General features: G+C 47.5%; 1 protein-coding gene across 2 annotated transcripts in view; it reads left to right on the plus strand.

The window, feature by feature from the left end:
* The first annotated feature begins 4,714 nt into the window (after positions 1 to 4,714).
* Positions 4,715 to 16,889, plus strand: part of LOC309364349 (uncharacterized protein) — a 29,740-nt gene continuing 17,565 nt past the window's right edge. For both annotated transcript variants that reach the window (XM_081901403.1, XM_081901404.1), the window contains exons 1-5: positions 4,715 to 4,848; positions 8,076 to 8,176; positions 11,328 to 11,529; positions 12,707 to 12,851; positions 15,909 to 16,327. In XM_081901403.1, the coding sequence (XP_081757529.1) occupies positions 8,106 to 8,176; positions 11,328 to 11,529; positions 12,707 to 12,851; positions 15,909 to 16,327 (837 nt within the window). In that variant the 5' untranslated portion in view covers positions 4,715 to 4,848; positions 8,076 to 8,105. The remainder of the gene's footprint in view (positions 4,849 to 8,075; positions 8,177 to 11,327; positions 11,530 to 12,706; positions 12,852 to 15,908; positions 16,328 to 16,889) is intronic.

The raw sequence follows: 16,889 nt of genomic DNA on the forward strand, positions 1-16,889 counted from the left end.
TGCAGCTGGTTTGTTCTTATTTATATATTTTTTAAAAAAATATAAACCTACCCCCCCCCTGTAGCCTGAAATGGCGCAGTCCATTTCAGCGCCGCTTCCCGCTTGGTGTAATAAGAGCCAGCCTAAGTGGAAGATGAAAAGGGGGGAGGCAGAGGCGCGTGTTGTGGGTTCCTTGCGCTTGCTGGTGCAAAATAATAAATGGCACTTTTAAAAATTTCTTGCAGTTTAACCCTAGATTGCATCTGTGCGTGGCCTGCGCAGGAGTAACCTGTGCTCAACGCTCGTAGGGAAATAGGAAGTTGCCTTAGCCAGCTCAGTGTTAAATTAAAAAAATATATTTATTTTTATTTTTTATTTTGTCTAGTAGCACCTTATAGACCAACTAAGTTTGTTCTGGTACTGTATAAGCTTTCGTGTTGTTTGCACTGACTGGCAGCAGCTCTCTGCTGTTTCAGGCTGGAAGTTTTCCCCGCCAGCTGTTCCTGGGATTCCTGCTTTGATGACAAACCTAGACAGCATCTTAAAAAGCAGAGACCTCACCTTGCCAACAAAGGTCCGTATAGTAAAAGCTCTGGTTTTCCCAGTAGTGATGTATGGAAGTGAGAGCTGGACCATAAAGAAGGCTGATCGCCGAAGAATGGATGCTTTTGAATTCTGGTGCTGGAGGAGACTCTGGAGAGTCCCATGGACTGTGCTGTAAATAAAAATATGCCCTTTTCCCTTAGTTGCCATATATCTAAGACCATAAAATTCCTATCACAACTGCAAGAAGATCAAACCGATCCATTCTTAAGGGAATCAGCCCTGAGTGCTCACTGGAAGGACAGATCCTGAAGCTGAGGCTCCAAGACTTTGGCCACCTCATGAGAAGAGAAGACTCCCTGGAAAAGACCCTGATGTTGGGAAAGATGGAGGGCACAAGGAGAAGGGGACGACAGAGGATGAGATGGCGGGACAGTGTTCTCGAAGCTACAAACATGAGTTTGACCAAACTGTGGGAGGCAGTGGAAGACAGGAGAGCCTGGCGTGTTCTGGTCCATGGGGTCAGGAAGAGCCGCACACGACTAAACGACTAAACAGCAAGACTAGATGACTCCTTGGGGTCCCCCTTCCCACTCTTATGATTCCAAACAGATGCCCGCAAGCAGGACTTAAGCCCAAGAGCACGTTCCCCTCCTGTGGGGAGTGATGAGTGGAAATCATAGATGAGTAGCAATGAGAAGGTGATGATGGAAATCACAGGATCTTGTCGACTGGAGTTTCAAAATTGTTGGGTGTTTGGGGCAGGGGGTTGACTTCCAGTTCCAACCCAGATATCACAACAGTGTGGCAAGCTTCCAAATATTGTGTTTATATTCTGAGTATTTATATGGTTGTGTTTATATTTGGAATATTGTTTCTGTAGCGTAAACCACCTTGTGATCTTAAGATAAGGGGTGGTACAGAAGTTAAAGAAATAATAATATTTATCTGTGTAGCTGAAGCTACATTGCCAGACTAATAAATAAACCAGAAGAAAAGACATAAAACAATAAAATGCATCGCAAAGTTAAACCCTTATCTGGCAGAATGCCTGGCAAGCCTCTGGGTTCCACAGAACCTTTCATCATCAACACTTTGTTAAGTACAGTACCAAAATTTGGCTGGATGTAGACGCAAGGTCAGCTTGTGTACACGTTTATCAGAGGCAGTTTATGCCTTAGAATCCTGTGGGAGTGAGTTCCACAGTTTAACTCTGCGCTGCGTGAAGGATTTTTAAAAAAATCTGTCCCAAATCTTTCAACATTCAGCTTGTATACTTATCCGTGGCAACACACAAACACACACCACAGATTGCTTTTGAATTGTTTTCTAGCTAAAAGAGCGGTTGGGGCAACCCAGCCAGGTTGGCGAAGTATAACTCATAAAATTATTATTGCTATTAAAAGTAGTCAATTGAGGCAATTTCCTCAAGGTCAGAAGGGAGTGCAAACCTCACAAAATGCAAAGCCTTATCTTCAGGTAGTGGAAAATCCTCTGGTTGCAGATTCAGCCTTAAACAGCTGGACTCTCTATGCTTCAAGGCTGAGCTCTCCAAACTTTTCATATTTTAGACATGCACCATTTCACGACACAGTTTTAATTCAGTTTTACTAGCAAACCAGAGGCTAAACTAACCCCTTTCCAGCTTGACTCGCTAATGTGTCACTACACACAGTTTGGAAAGCTCTGCTTCAAGGCCAGACTTGGTGCCCCCTCATATATTTTTTTCAACTACAACCCTGCTCACTGGGACTGATGGGAGTTGTAGTCCTGGAGGCCAGTCAATGTAGCTGTGAATTTCACCATCCCCTTATGGACCAGCAGCAGAGCTATATTTGCTTTTTCATGAGTTGTAGCTCCCCAAGCAAAGTGCCGTGCATATTAATGGCACCACATAAAGAACAACAACACTAATCACTTTAAAAGGTCAGAGGAGGGCTGGTGGAGGGAAACTTAATTTTTGCATTATGCTCCTTGCAGAGGCCTGAAGACAGGAGCCGGAAGTGAAGGCTCTGTTGCAATACCTCTCTTTTTCTATCTCTGTGGTGGGGCAGTTACAAAGCTGGGTGGGGTGGGGAGACCAGGAGGAGTGGAAAGGAGAAAATAATGAAAACATCCTGGGCAGGCCTGCCACAGTGTGTGCATCCATCAGGAATAAGATAGCAGGTTTGGAGAAGGGGAATATGATGAGCCCTGTGTGTTTTATCTCAGATGTAAGCCTCACAGAGCTCGATGGGCTTCTTCCTTGCAAGAAAATGTATTTTGTTTATTAAAGTATTTATTTATACGCTACGCTCTTGCAAAACTTCAGAGAGGTGAAGAGCAACATTAAAATGTTTTATTCATTTAGTATTATTATTATTATTGGCATCCATTTGTCTCAGGAGACAACGGAGGACTGCATTTTTAACAACACTTAAAATAAAGAACATAGAAAAAAAAGTGAAAACGTGATTTATATATATATATATATATAAAAGGTATGCTTAGTATACTGTATCACTATAAGAATTACAATTCCATATATGCTTATCTAATATATAGATGTTATTATCATCCAAATACATATGTCTTTATTTTTAACCTATATGTTGTAATTGAGAACTCACTTATACACTCGTCCATTCAAAGTCTACATTTACTGTGTAAGCAATCCTCTCACAAGTGGCAAGAGCAGTCATGTCTTCAATTATTCGATGCAGTCATACATTAAAACATTTTTAAGCAATACAGAACAATCAGGAAAGTGGCTGGCTACTTTTAAAGAGAAATTTAAAGAGTTTTTTTTTTAAAGAGAAAATTTAGATAAATTTTAAACAATGGCATACAGCTGTTGGCATAAAAAAAAGTTCTCAAAAAGCACTTGAAAGTCAAATACGGGACGAAGTGAAGCCTTGGTGCAGTTTAGGGAGAGAAAAATGGACTTTGGGGCAGGCGGAAATTAATTTATTGCTTTGTAACACCTGCTTGATGCAAATGGGAATATTTACTCCCAAAAGCATGTGCCTGATTTACTTAAGTTTATATCTCACCCTCCCTCCAAAAGAGCCCAGGGTGGCAAACGATGTGGATACAATACAATTAAATCTTCTAAAAACAGTTTAAAAGTCCTAAAACTCTACACCCGTTCTCAAAACCAGCAATTTCAGGGTTGCCAGGGCAGATGTTCCGGTCACCAAATCCTTGGCTAACCAGGGAAGGCTTTGAAATTCCTCCTGAAAGTTGAACGAGACCCGGGTTCAAATCCACGCTCTGCCATGAAGCTCACTCTCAGCCTAGCCTACCTCAAAGGGCTGTTGGGGGGATTCATTGAGGAGGGGGAGAAGAACCATGAACACCAGTGCGAGCTCTTTGGGGAAGACGGTGGGATAGAAATGCAACAAAGAAACCGTATTAGATAGAGGGAAGTAAAAAATCTTCGGTTTTCAAAAGACTTCTTCATCAACCAACTGGAAGGTGTAAAAGAGATGGGGCCAGAGACCCAGACCTCTGTGTGTGTTGGGTGTTTCTGTATTTTAGGGGGCCACCACCAAGAAGGCCACCTCTCTCAGAGGACACAAAAGATTTTGAGCAAGTCAATAAACTGTCAGGTTTTTTCCCCTTAAGCCAGATTTCCCCTCCCAATAACAACACCCTGATTTGTTTTTTTAAAACGAACCAACGAGGAAAGTGAAGCTTACAATCTGAAATGCCTGCCTTTCTTTCTTTCTTTCTTTCTTTCTTTCTTTCTTTCTTTCTTTCTTTCTTTCTTTCTTTCTCTCTCTCTCTCTCTCTCTCTCTCTCTCTCTCTCTCTCTCTCTCTCTCTCTTTTTCTTTCTCTTTCTCCCTCTCTCTTTCTCTTTCCCCCCCTCGTTCTCCCAACCTTCAAGATTCTTCGTCGGTTGCGCCTTCTCGTGTGAGTGCGTTTTGTAAAACGCGTGTTCCATTCCAACTTCAAAACAAAACAATACACCAACCCTGCAAAACCCGTGCAATGCAATTCTTCTTTTTTCCCCCTTTTTGCTCTGCCCCTAAATGCTTTTTTAATTTTTATTATTTTTTATGGGGTAAGTAACCCAGAAGAAAGAAACAAAAACGCGCGGGGGGGGGGAGTCCGCTGTCACCTGGCGGTTGGATCCCGCCACGAAGGAGTTAAGGCAACCAGCAGCCGAACTCTCGCCTTCCTAGAAAGGAAGCGGCCCTTCGGAGCCAAGGCCCGGTGTTGTCGGGGGGAAGGAATAGCGGGCGCACCTTCCGGTCCCGCTCCTCTCGGGCCACGAAGGAGGAGCCGCATTGCCTGGCAGAGCAGCTGGAGGCTGGTTGCATGGAGGGAGCCGCCAGCGGAAGGTGCGGCGGGGTTGGTTTTTGGGGGGTGGAAAAGTGGGGACCCCGTTGCTGTGGAGGCAGAAGGCGCTTGCTCGGAGGGCGGCTCCAAAGGCTGGAGCCCCTGGTTCAAATGCCGCCTCTCTTAGGGACTAGGAACTTGGGGGAGCAGCTCAATTAGCTGCCCTGGTGTTTCAGAAGGGATTCCTTCCTGGAGATGCCATTGCGGGGGGATCCTGGGATCTGCCTGCCTGCAGAGGTGGTGATCCGCCTCTGATTTTCGCTGCCCTTCGCCTCCCCCCCAAAAAAAGAAAAATATAACTGGGTTAGGAACCATAATGTGGTGTTACAGATAGGTAGCCGTGTTGGTCTGCCCTAGTCAAAACCAAAAAAATTCCTTCCAGTAGCACCTTAAAGACCAACTAAGTTAGTTCTTGGTATGAGCTTTCGTGTGCATGCACTCAGATATTTCAGATATCTGAGTGCATGCAGACTTCTTCAGACACCACTTCAGATATTTCGTGGTATCTGAAGAAGTGTGCATGCACACGAAAGCTCATACCAAGAACTAACTTAGTTGGTCTTTAAGGTGCTACTGGAAGGAGTTTTTCATAATGTGGTGGTTATGGTTTGCTAGGGAGAAGAGAGCAGAAGGGGAGAAACAGCAACTCCGAGGGGTTAAGGGTGGGAAGGCGTCAGAAAGAAGAGAAAAGGCGAAATTGTGGTTTGACGGTGTGTGTTGAAAATGTTGAAACTTAATAAACTAGAATTGGGGCCTGGGAACTGGATTGGGAATTAGGGACATAGGAAAGTGCCTTGAACGCAAGCGCTGTGGCCCTTATAGCTCAGTACTGTTCATACTGGTCTTTAAGGTGCTACTGGAAGGAGTTTTTCATAATGTGGTGGTTATGGTTTGCTAGGGAGAAGAGAGCAGAAGGGGAGAAACAGCAACTCCGAGGGGTTAAGGGTGGGAAGGCGTCAGAAAGAAGAGAAAAGGCGAAATTGTGGTTTGACGGTGTGTGTTGAAAATGTTGAAACTTAATAAACTAGAATTGGGGCCTGGGAACTGGATTGGGAATTAGGGACATAGGAAAGTGCCTTGAACGCAAGCGCTGTGGCCCTTATAGCTCAGTACTGTTCATACTGGGATGTCAGGAGTCGTTTATTGTTGTTGCCAGGATTGCTTTGCTGTTGTTAATGATTTAGAACTGGTCCGTGGACCCCCAGGGGGGTCTGCATAACTCACCCAGGAGTCTGTGAGCACCATTCACATAACAAAAACGACCATAGAAGTGTCAACATTTTCAAATTTAGGGGTCTGTGGCTGCGCTTTTGAAAAACAGGGGGTCCAGGGTGCATGCACACGAAAGCTCATACCAAGAACTAACTTAGTTGGTCTTTAAGGTGCTACTGGAAGGAATTTTTTTTGTTTTGACTATGGCAGACCAACACTGCTACCTATCTGTAACTTCACATAGGAATGGTCTTTCAGTGGTTCCCAATTAGATGAGTTACAGCCCCATCAGACAGGCCTTTGAAATGTAATACATTCAAATCTTTCATAAATGTGGTGGAAGGGAGGTTAGATGGCCATCTATGATTTGGTTGAGATTCCTGCATTGCAACTTTTTGCAGCTGTTGCAAAAAGAGAGAGCAATGGAGAAATCTCTGAAACAACAATGGGATATCAGCTCAGACACGATGGAGAACAGCAACAACCAGGAAAAGATAGACAAAGCATTTTACAAGGACAGGAAGAAATAACATGGACAGAATAATTGCCACAAACAGGAAGAACAAGGATATAGATTGAGTTCCTCATTTGTAGTTCTATAAATCATTTAATGTGTCAGCACGAATAGAAGTTATTAATATTGCAGTTGTTGTAGAAGGGATTATTATTTTGACTGGGATGTAATTGAAATTAATAAGATTTTGGAACTCACAAATAAAGAAAATCATCAAACCGTCAATTCTAGCACACGGGAGGCCACCTAAATTACACAATTTGGTATTTGAACAATTCGTATTAGTAATTGTATTATAATTTGGTATTGTTATAACGTGGTTATTATTGGTTTGAAATTGAAAATTAATAAAAAATATGATATAAAAAAGAAATTCCTGCATTGCAGGAGGTTAGACTAGATGACCCGGGGGGGGGGGTCATGTGTGTTTGTGTGAACGCACGCCAAAGTAAAGATGGATGTCTTTTGCATGTACTGCAAGCTGTACAATGAAGGTACCCGGCACACATCTGTGGGGGGGGAATTCCTTCTGGCACATCTGTGGGGAGCAGCCCTCTGTAGGAGCTGCTACAGAGAAAGCCCTTGTCAGAGCTGCCTCCAGGTCCCAGCTCACAGAGGACCAACGCTAGCCGGTAGTAATGTACAAAAGTCTTTATTGAAGTTCAGTTTCCATTTACAAGCCGCAGCGTGCAGCCCTACGTCTAGACGCTAGATCGGCGAAGCCCTGTCTGAGTCTCCACCCCCTGTACACCAGTTTAAGACCCTAGCCTTACTCCACCTTTTCCGTTGCTCCTTTCTCCTCTGGGTCCTTCTGCCCCCCCGGTGTCTCCTCCTTCCTGGACTCTTCTGACGCTGACCCCCCTGACTCCTGTCCCTCCTTTCGGCGGGCTTTAGGACCTGGCTCCCTATCCGGGCTACCCACTGTGCCGCTTGCCTGTACATTTGAACTTGGCGCGCGCGCCCAGCTTCCAACCTTCCTCTCGACCGTTTCCTCGCTCTCCGATGGAGGCGTGGCCAATCCTGACTCATCTCCTCCCGCTGGCGGTGAGCAGCCTGATCCCGATACCTGGGACTCCTCCCCCCTACTGCTCTTTGGTGGGGAAGCTGGTCCCGATTTCCAGCTGCTGCTCTCTGAGTCCCCTCTGGCCCCTTCTTCCTGGGGTGTCCCCCTTGCTCTGACCCTGGGAGCCCCTTTCTGTGAGTCTTCCGATTCGCTGGAAAGACTCAGAGACCTCGGACCACTGTCATCGGTTACGTTTCCTTCGGATTCCTCCCCCTCGCTCTCCGTTTCCTCCCTTTCCTGTGCCTCTGCTCCTGAGCCCCTGACATCCCTCTTTTGGGCTGCCTCTCCCCCAGGAATGAGGGTGGCGGAACTACCAAGACACCCCCCTCTGCTGATCTTAACCCCTGAGAAAGTATGTAAGGGAAGGAGACAGTCTTTCAGATTCCTCTTGTAAACTTTGTTCCATACTGTTAACTACTCTCTACCGTTATCCCTTACAGTTTTCGGCCAGCGGCTACATCTCTGCCATCATGGTGAAATCATGTTGTGCAATAAACTGCAACAACAAATTTTTGCTGGGCAACAATATCTCATTTCACAGGTAAGGTGCTTTTAGGGTTGAACTGAATTTTCTCCATACTTGGTACATTCCCTGCACATAGAAACTAGCAAATAATGGAGGATGTGCAGTGAGTGATGTGGCAGCTTCACTGGTCTGATCTGGCAGGCCCTTCTAACAATTTTTATCAAAGAGGATAGTTTATAATTATGGCTTCCTCCTGATGTACTAAGCAAGGAATCTTTAAATACATATATATATTATTAACTAAAGCGGGAAACTTCTATCATGTGAGCATTGAAATTATGTGAGCACCCGACCTGCAGCCTGAAATGGCACTGTCTGCATACAGCTTTGACTGCAAGCTCATTTTCCCCCATTGCTGAGCTGCCATCTCCACTCTGTGGTACCCCTCCACCGGCCCTGGTGATGTTCTGCTGCTCATCAATTGCACTTCAGGAGAGAACCAGGGCATAGGAAGAGTGCTGGGGACCACCTTCAGAGACTTGGAGGGCTGGATTAAGCCCACAAACTGGTAGTTCTCCATCCCCAAACTAAATCTGTAATCAACACGTTGATGCTGGCGTTGCACGGAGAGGTATCTTTTCTTAGAAGCCAGCCAGTGTTCCTGCTTCCTTGCTCCTCTGTCCCTCTCCATCAACATCAACATCTGTGGCACCATCTGCATTATAACTTTAAAGCAATATCATACCTAGGACCCAAGTACCTATGGGACCGCTTCTGGTATGCCCCGCGGAGGACCTTAAGGTTCACAAATGACAACACTTTGGAGGTCCCAAGTCGCAACGTGGTTAGATTGGCCCTAGGGCGAGGGCCTTTTCAGTACTGGCCCCGACTTGGTGGAACGCTCTGTCACTTGGGACTTGACATCTTTCTGCAGGGCCTGCAAGACAGAGCTGTTCCACCTGGCCTTTGGTTTAGACTCAGTCTGACCCTTATGTTTCACTCTCCTATGGTTTTGATCTATGGGCTATTATTAAAATGATGCTGCATTTTAAATTGCATTTTAACCTGTATTTTAAATTGCCCCCCCCCCAATATGTTTTTATTGTAATTTTACTGGTGTTAGCCACCCTGAGACTGGCTCTGGCCGGGGAGGGCGGGGTAGAAATAAAATAATAATAATAATAATAATAATAATAATAATAATAATAATAATAATAATTCCACTCTAAACAGTCTGTTGGAGCACTTGGGCACGGTCAGGAAACAGCTCCAAATGTGAGAGGCCTGAGCAAGTTCACTTTGCACCAGTGAAAGGGAAAAATAGATGGCAAACTTCAGTCAGCGGCTTCATTTACTGGCAGGCTTGAGCATACACAGTTACACATGTTTGCAGAGTCTCCTGCTAGAACACTAGCAGGGGTACTCCTTTAGATGGAAAATTGCCACCAGGCCTGCACAGCGAAACTCACAGCAAAGTACAGGTCCAGGTTGCAGGTTCATGTTTAGCTCCAAGCACAGCTCATAGCCCAGCAGCAGCAAGCAGGTAGGTGTCATACAGCAGAGATATTGTGCAGCAGATAGAATTTGCTGGTCTAGTTCCTCTTATATAGGCAGGACAATCACATTCTGGCCAGTTGCTGATTCAGCAGTTGCCATTCAGATTTGGCCAGGTATAAGCAATCAGCAGTCTTGCACTTAAAACCAGCTGCAAGCAATCAGCACTTACATTTTTCCTGGGCGAGAGTAAACCTCCTTCAACACAGTCATGGTTTCTCCCAAAGAATTCTGGGAGCTGTAGTTTGTTAAGGGTGCGGAGAGTTCTTAGGAGAACCCCCTATGCTCCTCACAGAACTATAATTGCCAGAGTTCCCTGGGGAGAAGGATTGGCTGTCAAACCCCTCTGGAGATTGTAGCTCTGTGAGGGAGAATGTGCTAAACTAGATGGACCAAGGGTCTGACTAAAGGTCAGGCAGTACTTGCCGGAATAGCTCAGTTGGTTAGAGCGTGGTGCTAATAACACCAAGGTTGCAGGTTCAGTCCTCATGTGGGCCAGTTGCGTATTCCTGCATGGCAGGGGGTTGGTCTAGAATATGATCCTGCGGTCCCTTCCATCTCTCTGATTCTATCTCTCTATCTAATTATAGCCGTGTGTGTTTGTTTCATAGTTATGAGCACAGTTTCTGGGTATCTGTGAGGAGAGGAGTTTGGGACTTTTAATCCATTTGTGCTTTGTGCCTCTGCTGCCTATGAACACATTGTATGAAATGGAACATGAATATATATATATATATATATATATATATATATATATATGCAGGTTTTGGTGTCCTCGGGTGTCTTCCCGTGTAAAAGTTGGGGTGTCTAGGCGACGTTTCGACGAGGTCTCACTCGTCATCTTCAGGCTGGTGCTTTCGGCTTCTAGGCGACGTTTCGACGAGGTCTCACTCGTCATCTTCAGGCTGGTGCTTTCGGCTTACGTCGCCTAGACACCCCAACTTTTACACGGGAAGACACCCGAGGACACCAAAACCTGCATTCCTGTACCCGTGAAAATCTACGAAAGCATATATATATATATATATATATATATATATATATATATATATGCATTTCCTACATAACACGAACAGACATTTCCCCTTACTTTCTAGGAGGAAAGAAGTGAGTGTTATGGTGCAAAAAATACGGTATATGTATATACAAACACACACACACACACACATTTTTCGCTCTATAACACACACCCGACCATAACACGCACATAGTTTTTAGAGGAGGAAAATCCGTAGGCATGCCACCCGTAGGCATTCCCTCCATAACACGCACAGACATTTCCCCAAACTTTGTAGGAGGAAAAAAGTGAGTGTTATGGTGCAAAAAATACGGTGTGTGTGTGTGTGTGTGTGTGTGTGTATATGTGTGTGTGTGTGTGTGTGTGTATACACACACACACACATACACACAGTGGATGCTCGGGTTGCGAACGTGATCCTTGCGGGATGTGTGTTCGTAACCCAAAGTGTTCGCAACCCATGTCTGTGCACGCACGGGTTGCGATTCAGCGCTTCTGCGCATGCGCAAAGCTCGATTTAGCGCTTCTGTGCATGCGCGACCGCTGAAACCCAGAAGTAACCCATTTTGGTACTTCCGGGTTTTGGCGGTCCGTAACCCGAAAAAACACAACCTGAAGTGGCTGTAACCCGGGGTATGACTGTATATCACATAGGTTTCCTCTGGGGAAAAAAGATCTGTTGAAAAAGTGGGTTTGGAACATCCGCCGCAAGAACTTCACTCCCACGCGGCACCATGTGATCTGCTCGGAACATTTTTGCGAGACGGACTACCTTGAGAACGTGGCTTCCGGGAGGCGGTACTTAAAGCCTGAAGCGATTCCGACAATGTTTAACATACCCGAGCGGCTGAAGAAGGTAAATCTCACCGTCCTCCCATCAATCTCGTGGACGGACGCCTTTGCTATACAGTACGATTGTGCCTTACGTGGGGGTCTGGCTCAGAGTGTTCTACGTATATGCAGAAATGTGTGTACTCAAACCCTTGAAGCCGTCCCTTCGCAAGTATACCGGTTTTCCTGTGGCTGGCTTGCTGAAAGGGCCTCACTGCCCCAAGGAACTCAGAGCCTCTGAAAATAGCATATTTTGCTTTTTGTTGCACCTGGAGTCGCTGGCAAGAGCAGCCTCACCACGCAGGAACCCTTTCCTCCTTAGAGAGAAGAATATTTGCCTCTTTGTCTTCCCTGGGGAGCAAGGTGCTCTCTGCGCTCTGACTCCAGATGCCCTGGGATGCTCTTGTGAGATCTCGTGGGAGCACCTTAGACCCAGCGTGTAGACTAACTGACTTCCATAGCTGGAGGTGGGATGCCTCTGAATACCACTTGCTGGGATCACAATTAGGGAGTGTGATTGTGTGCATGCTCTAGTTACCTCCCGCTTGGTTACCTCCTGCTTGGACTACTGCAATGTGCTCTACGTGGGGCTACCTTTAAAGGTGACCCGGAAACTACAATTAATCCAGAATGCGGCAGCTAGACTGGTGACTGGGTGTGGCCGCCGAGACCACATAACACCGGTCTTGAAAGACCTACATTGGCTCCCAGTACGTTTCCGAGCACAATTCAAAGTGTTGGTGCTCACCTTTAAAGCGCTAAAGGGCCTTGGTCCTGTATACCTGAAGGAGCGTCTCCACCCCCATCATTCTGCCCGGACTCTGAGGTCCAGCTCCGAGGGCCTTCTGGTGGTTCCCTCCCTGCGAGATGTGAGGTTACAGAGGGAACCAGGCCTTTTAGGTAATGGAACCAGGCCTTTTAGGTAAAGAAGACCTTTTAGGTAATGGCGCCCGCCCTGTGGAATGCTCTCCCATCAGATGTCAAGGAAATAAACAACTATTTGACTTTTAGAAGACATCTGAAGGCAGTCCTGTTTAGGGAAGTTTTTAATATTTGATGTTTTATCTTGTTTTTAATATTCTGTTGGGAGCTGCCCAGTGTGGCTGGGGAAACCCAGCCAGATGGACAGGGTATAAATTTATTATTATTATTATACCATAGACCAATGGTTGGCCACTGTTCAAAGTTTCATTTTCACACAGGGCGGTAAAAAGAGGCGGCCCCACGTCCGCCGTGATCCTCCACCAAGCCGTCAGCTGAAAACCAAGGAGAGCGATGCAGAAGTGCCTTCCCCTGGGAGCGATGTTGTGGGGCTGGAGCACTCCTACTCTCTCCCAGCCAGTCCAGGTAGGTCAGCAACTAAACTTCACAAAAGGCGCTGCTGGAATACAGCTTTCTGTAAAAAGAGACCGAGCCTATGAGTCTGTGGAATGCTCTTCCCAGGGAGGTTTGGCTGGGGCCTTTATTATATCTCTTTAGGCACCTGGCAAAAATGTTCCTCTTTAGCCAGGCCTTTGACTGACGCCCTTTTAAAATGTGTTTGGGGTGTGTGTGTTATTGGATTATGTATTTTGTGACTTTATCTTGTGGTTTTATCTTGTGAACCACCCTGAGACCTGCAGATAAATTGTGGGAATGTTAAGGATAATAGGAGAGGATACAGTGATTAAATATTATCACTCACGCTAGTGAGTCATGTAGCAGAGCAGATTCCCCTCAATTCAGCAGGAAGCAAGTTTGCAGATTCATTTCAATCCCTTTAGTTAAGCAATCCAATCTGGCTTGCCCAGATGGATTAATCCTGGTGTCCCCTTTTATACCTCTTTAAAGAATAAAGACACAAGAGAGTCAGTGTGGTGTAGTGGTTAAGAGCGGTAGTCTTGTAATCTGGAGAACCGGGTTCGCTTCCCCGCTCCTCCACATGCAGCTGCTGGGTGACCCTGGGCCAGTCACACTTCTCTGAAGTCTCTCAGCCCCGCTCACCTCACAGAGTGTTTGTTGTGGGGGAGGAAGGGAAAGGAGAATGTTAGCCGCTTTGAGACTCCTTTGGGTAGTGATAAAGCGGGATATCAAATCCAAACACTTCTTCTTCTTTCCTTAACAGTAACAAGAACTTTACTCGCATTCAGTTCACAGTATGATCCCTGAAGGCAGGCTTTAGCTAGTAGTTACATAACAAAGTGTGAGTTTATCCCATATGGGGATTGAGCCCATGTGCTGCTGGCCGAGAGCCAGCAGACAGCAAAATACATCAAGAGAACAGCATCAAGAGAAGAAAGAGAGCAGGCTGGCAGCAAGAGGACGATGGCTGCGTGACTCGGCTCTTTTATGGGGTCAGCCAGGGTCATGCCCATCTCCCTGTTCACATGCAGGGGGAGAACACTACAGACCAGTGGAACAGGAAGTTATGCTGGCTGAAGTAACACCCCCCCGCCTGTGTTCACTCTAGGAAAACAATGAATATTGTATTTGACTGCTCCAATGGATTAGTAAAGGTAAAGGGACCCCTGACCATTAGGCCCAGTCGTGACCGACTCTGGAATTGCGGCACTCATCTCGCTTTATTGGCTGAGAGAGCCGGCGTACAGCTTCCAGGTCATGTGGCCAGCATGACTGAGCCGCTTCTGGCGAACCAGATCAGTGCACAGAAACGCCGTTTATCTTCCCGCTGGAGCAGTACCTACCGTATTTTTCGCTCTATTGGACGCACCGGACCACAGGACGCACCTAGTTTTAAGAGGGGGAAATCAAGGAAAAAAATTTATCCCCCCCCCCAGCCCCAAAGAGCAATGGACAGGCTGCGCGCAGCCTGTCTGCTTCTCCCAGAGCTTCTCTGGGCTGCGGGGGAGGCCCGGGTTCCACCCCCCCAGCCCCAAAGAGCAAAGAAGCCAAGACAGCGAGCGGGATCCATAGCCGCGCAGCCTCTCCAGCCAGGAGCTAAACCTCTCCAGCGCGGCTAAAGAAGAAGACAAGGCAGCAAGCGCGATCCATCGCTGCCTTGGCTTCCTCTTTAGCCTTGCGCAGCATCTTTAGCCTTGCGCCACGGGATGGATCGTGCCCACTGTCCACCAGGGCTGGACTAGATGACTCCTGGGGTTCCCTTCCAACCCTGCAATTCTATGACCTCAGAAGGTGTTGGGGGTCTCCACCACTGGAGGCTTTTAAGAAGCGGTTGGGGGACCATCTGCCTGGCGTTCTTTAGCTGTGATTCCTACATTGTGAGGGGGCTGGGCTAGATGACCCTCGGGTGGCCCCCCCAACTCTATACAGTCCTATAGTTCTGCGGCAGGAGATCCAAGCCACTTCACACAATGCCCACTCCCAATTTTCATCAGAGAGACACTGGCTTCAGTGTCTAGGTAGGTACACCCCTACCTGCCACACTTCCCCCACCCCACTTAAGCTGAGGGAATTTCTGCCCAGAGAAGCTCCTAGGTGAGGCAAGGGTTAAGATCTACCTCTGGTGGATCACGGAGAGGCGCGCAAGGCTAAAGAGGAAGCCAGGGCAGCGAATGGGATGGATCGCGCTCGCTGCCCGGCTTCCTCTTTAGCCTTGCGCAGCCTCCCCCGCCCGGCTGGAGGGGCGTGCAAGGCTAAAGAGGAAACCAGGGCAGCGAACGGGATGGATCGCGCTCGCTGCCCGGCTTCCTCTTTAGCCTTGCGCAGCCTCCCCCGCCCGGCTGGAGGGGCGTGCAAGGCTAAAGAGGAAACCAGGGCAGCGAACGGGATGGATCGCGCTCGCTGCCCGGCTTCCTCTTTAGCCTTGCGCAGCCTCCCCCGCCCGGCTGGAGGGGCGCGCAAGGCTAAAGAGGAAACCAGGGCAGCAAACGGGATGGATCGCGCTCGCTGCCCCGGCTTCCTCTTTAGCCTTGCGCAGCTTCCCCCCGGCTGCAGAGGTTGCGCAAGCCTTTTCTAGAGGAGGGAGAAGGGACTGACTGGCGGTGTCTCTCCCTTCTCCCTCCTGGGGAAAAGCCCGCAAGAGCCGCGTGAAGCTTGTGTGGGGCTCTTGGGGGCTTTTCCTGCCTGCCTCCCCCCTGCATTCGCTCCATAGGACGCACAGACTTTTCCCCTTAGTTTTTAAGACGGAAAAAGCGCGTCCTATGGTGCGAAAAGTACGGTATTTATCTACTTGCACTTTGATGTGCTTTAGAACTGCTAGGTGGACAGGAGCTGGGACTGAGCAACGGGAGCTCACCCCGTCACGGGGATTCGAACCGCCAGTCTTCTGATTGGCAAGTCCTAGGCTCTGTGATTTAACCCACAGCGCCAATGGATTACATCCCGAGAAAATAAAAATATTTTATTATTGAGCAGCATAATTTATAGTTTGCTATTGAGCCAAGTGAATTGACCATCAAATGCCCCCATCCTGGTATTCACCTCTTGTCCTTAAAAAACTGTTAGCCCGGGATCTTCGCTTGGCATCTGTGCGGGAGCACGGCCCGACTGACGCCACGGCAGGAAAAGGCCCTCGCTTCCTCCAGCCCAGGCCTTGGAGGGAATGCAGGGAGAGGACATGGCAGAACATCTCAGAGGAGCCCGTCGACAACTCGGACGCCCATCGCCAACGTTTCCGCCAGTTCCGCTACGAGGAGGTCCAAGGGCCCCGAGAGCTTTGCGACCGGCTCTGGGACCTCTGCCACCAATGGCTGAAGCCCGGGAAGCACACCAAACTACAGATTCTGGAGCTGGTCATCCTGGAGCAGTTCCTGGCCAGTCTTCCCTGGGAGATGCAGGACTACGTCAAGGAAGAGCAACCAGCAAACTGTGATAGTGCCGTGACCCTTGCCGAGGATTTCCTGAAGAGAGGGCAAGGGGAAGAGGTGAGTTCATTTCCCCTATGGCGGATCCAGGCCACTGAGACTGGTTGCACAAACTGATATCATAGAGTTCCAATGAGAGCGGCCATCTCTAAGTGAAAGAAGCTGAGTGTTGAGCATAGACTCAGGCAGAGCTGCAACAGGGAACCTCTTGTGTGGGTGATATGTGTACTGGTTTCTTCAGAGAAGCTGAGTACAGCTGGCTTAAATCGGACCTGTTATCTCTTTCTGTCAAGGTCATGCTGACTGTAATAATAAGGCCAGAAGGAGCCTGGGTCTCACGCTTTCTCTTTCTATCTCTTTTCCTCCTGGTGTGGTATTTGGTATATAGATAGTGTTTAAGGTTTTAGTCTTATTTTATGTTCTTTTAAGTTTAAGTGAAGTCTGCTGCAACTGGATTTCTTATGGACAGTGCCAATCCTGAATGTATTGGATTTCTGACCGCTGGTCTATTTTTGGGAATCCTGCAACGTGTAGCTAACTGCGCTGTGTGAAGACGCCTCTCCTTTTGTCTGTCTTCATGCTGTGAAATTATGCATGGAGCGGAGAAAGAAACATTTTTCTT

Source organism: Podarcis melisellensis (genome assembly GCF_964234715.1).
Source record: "Podarcis melisellensis genome assembly, chromosome: 2".
Classification (NCBI taxonomy): domain Eukaryota; kingdom Metazoa; phylum Chordata; class Lepidosauria; order Squamata; family Lacertidae; genus Podarcis; species Podarcis melisellensis.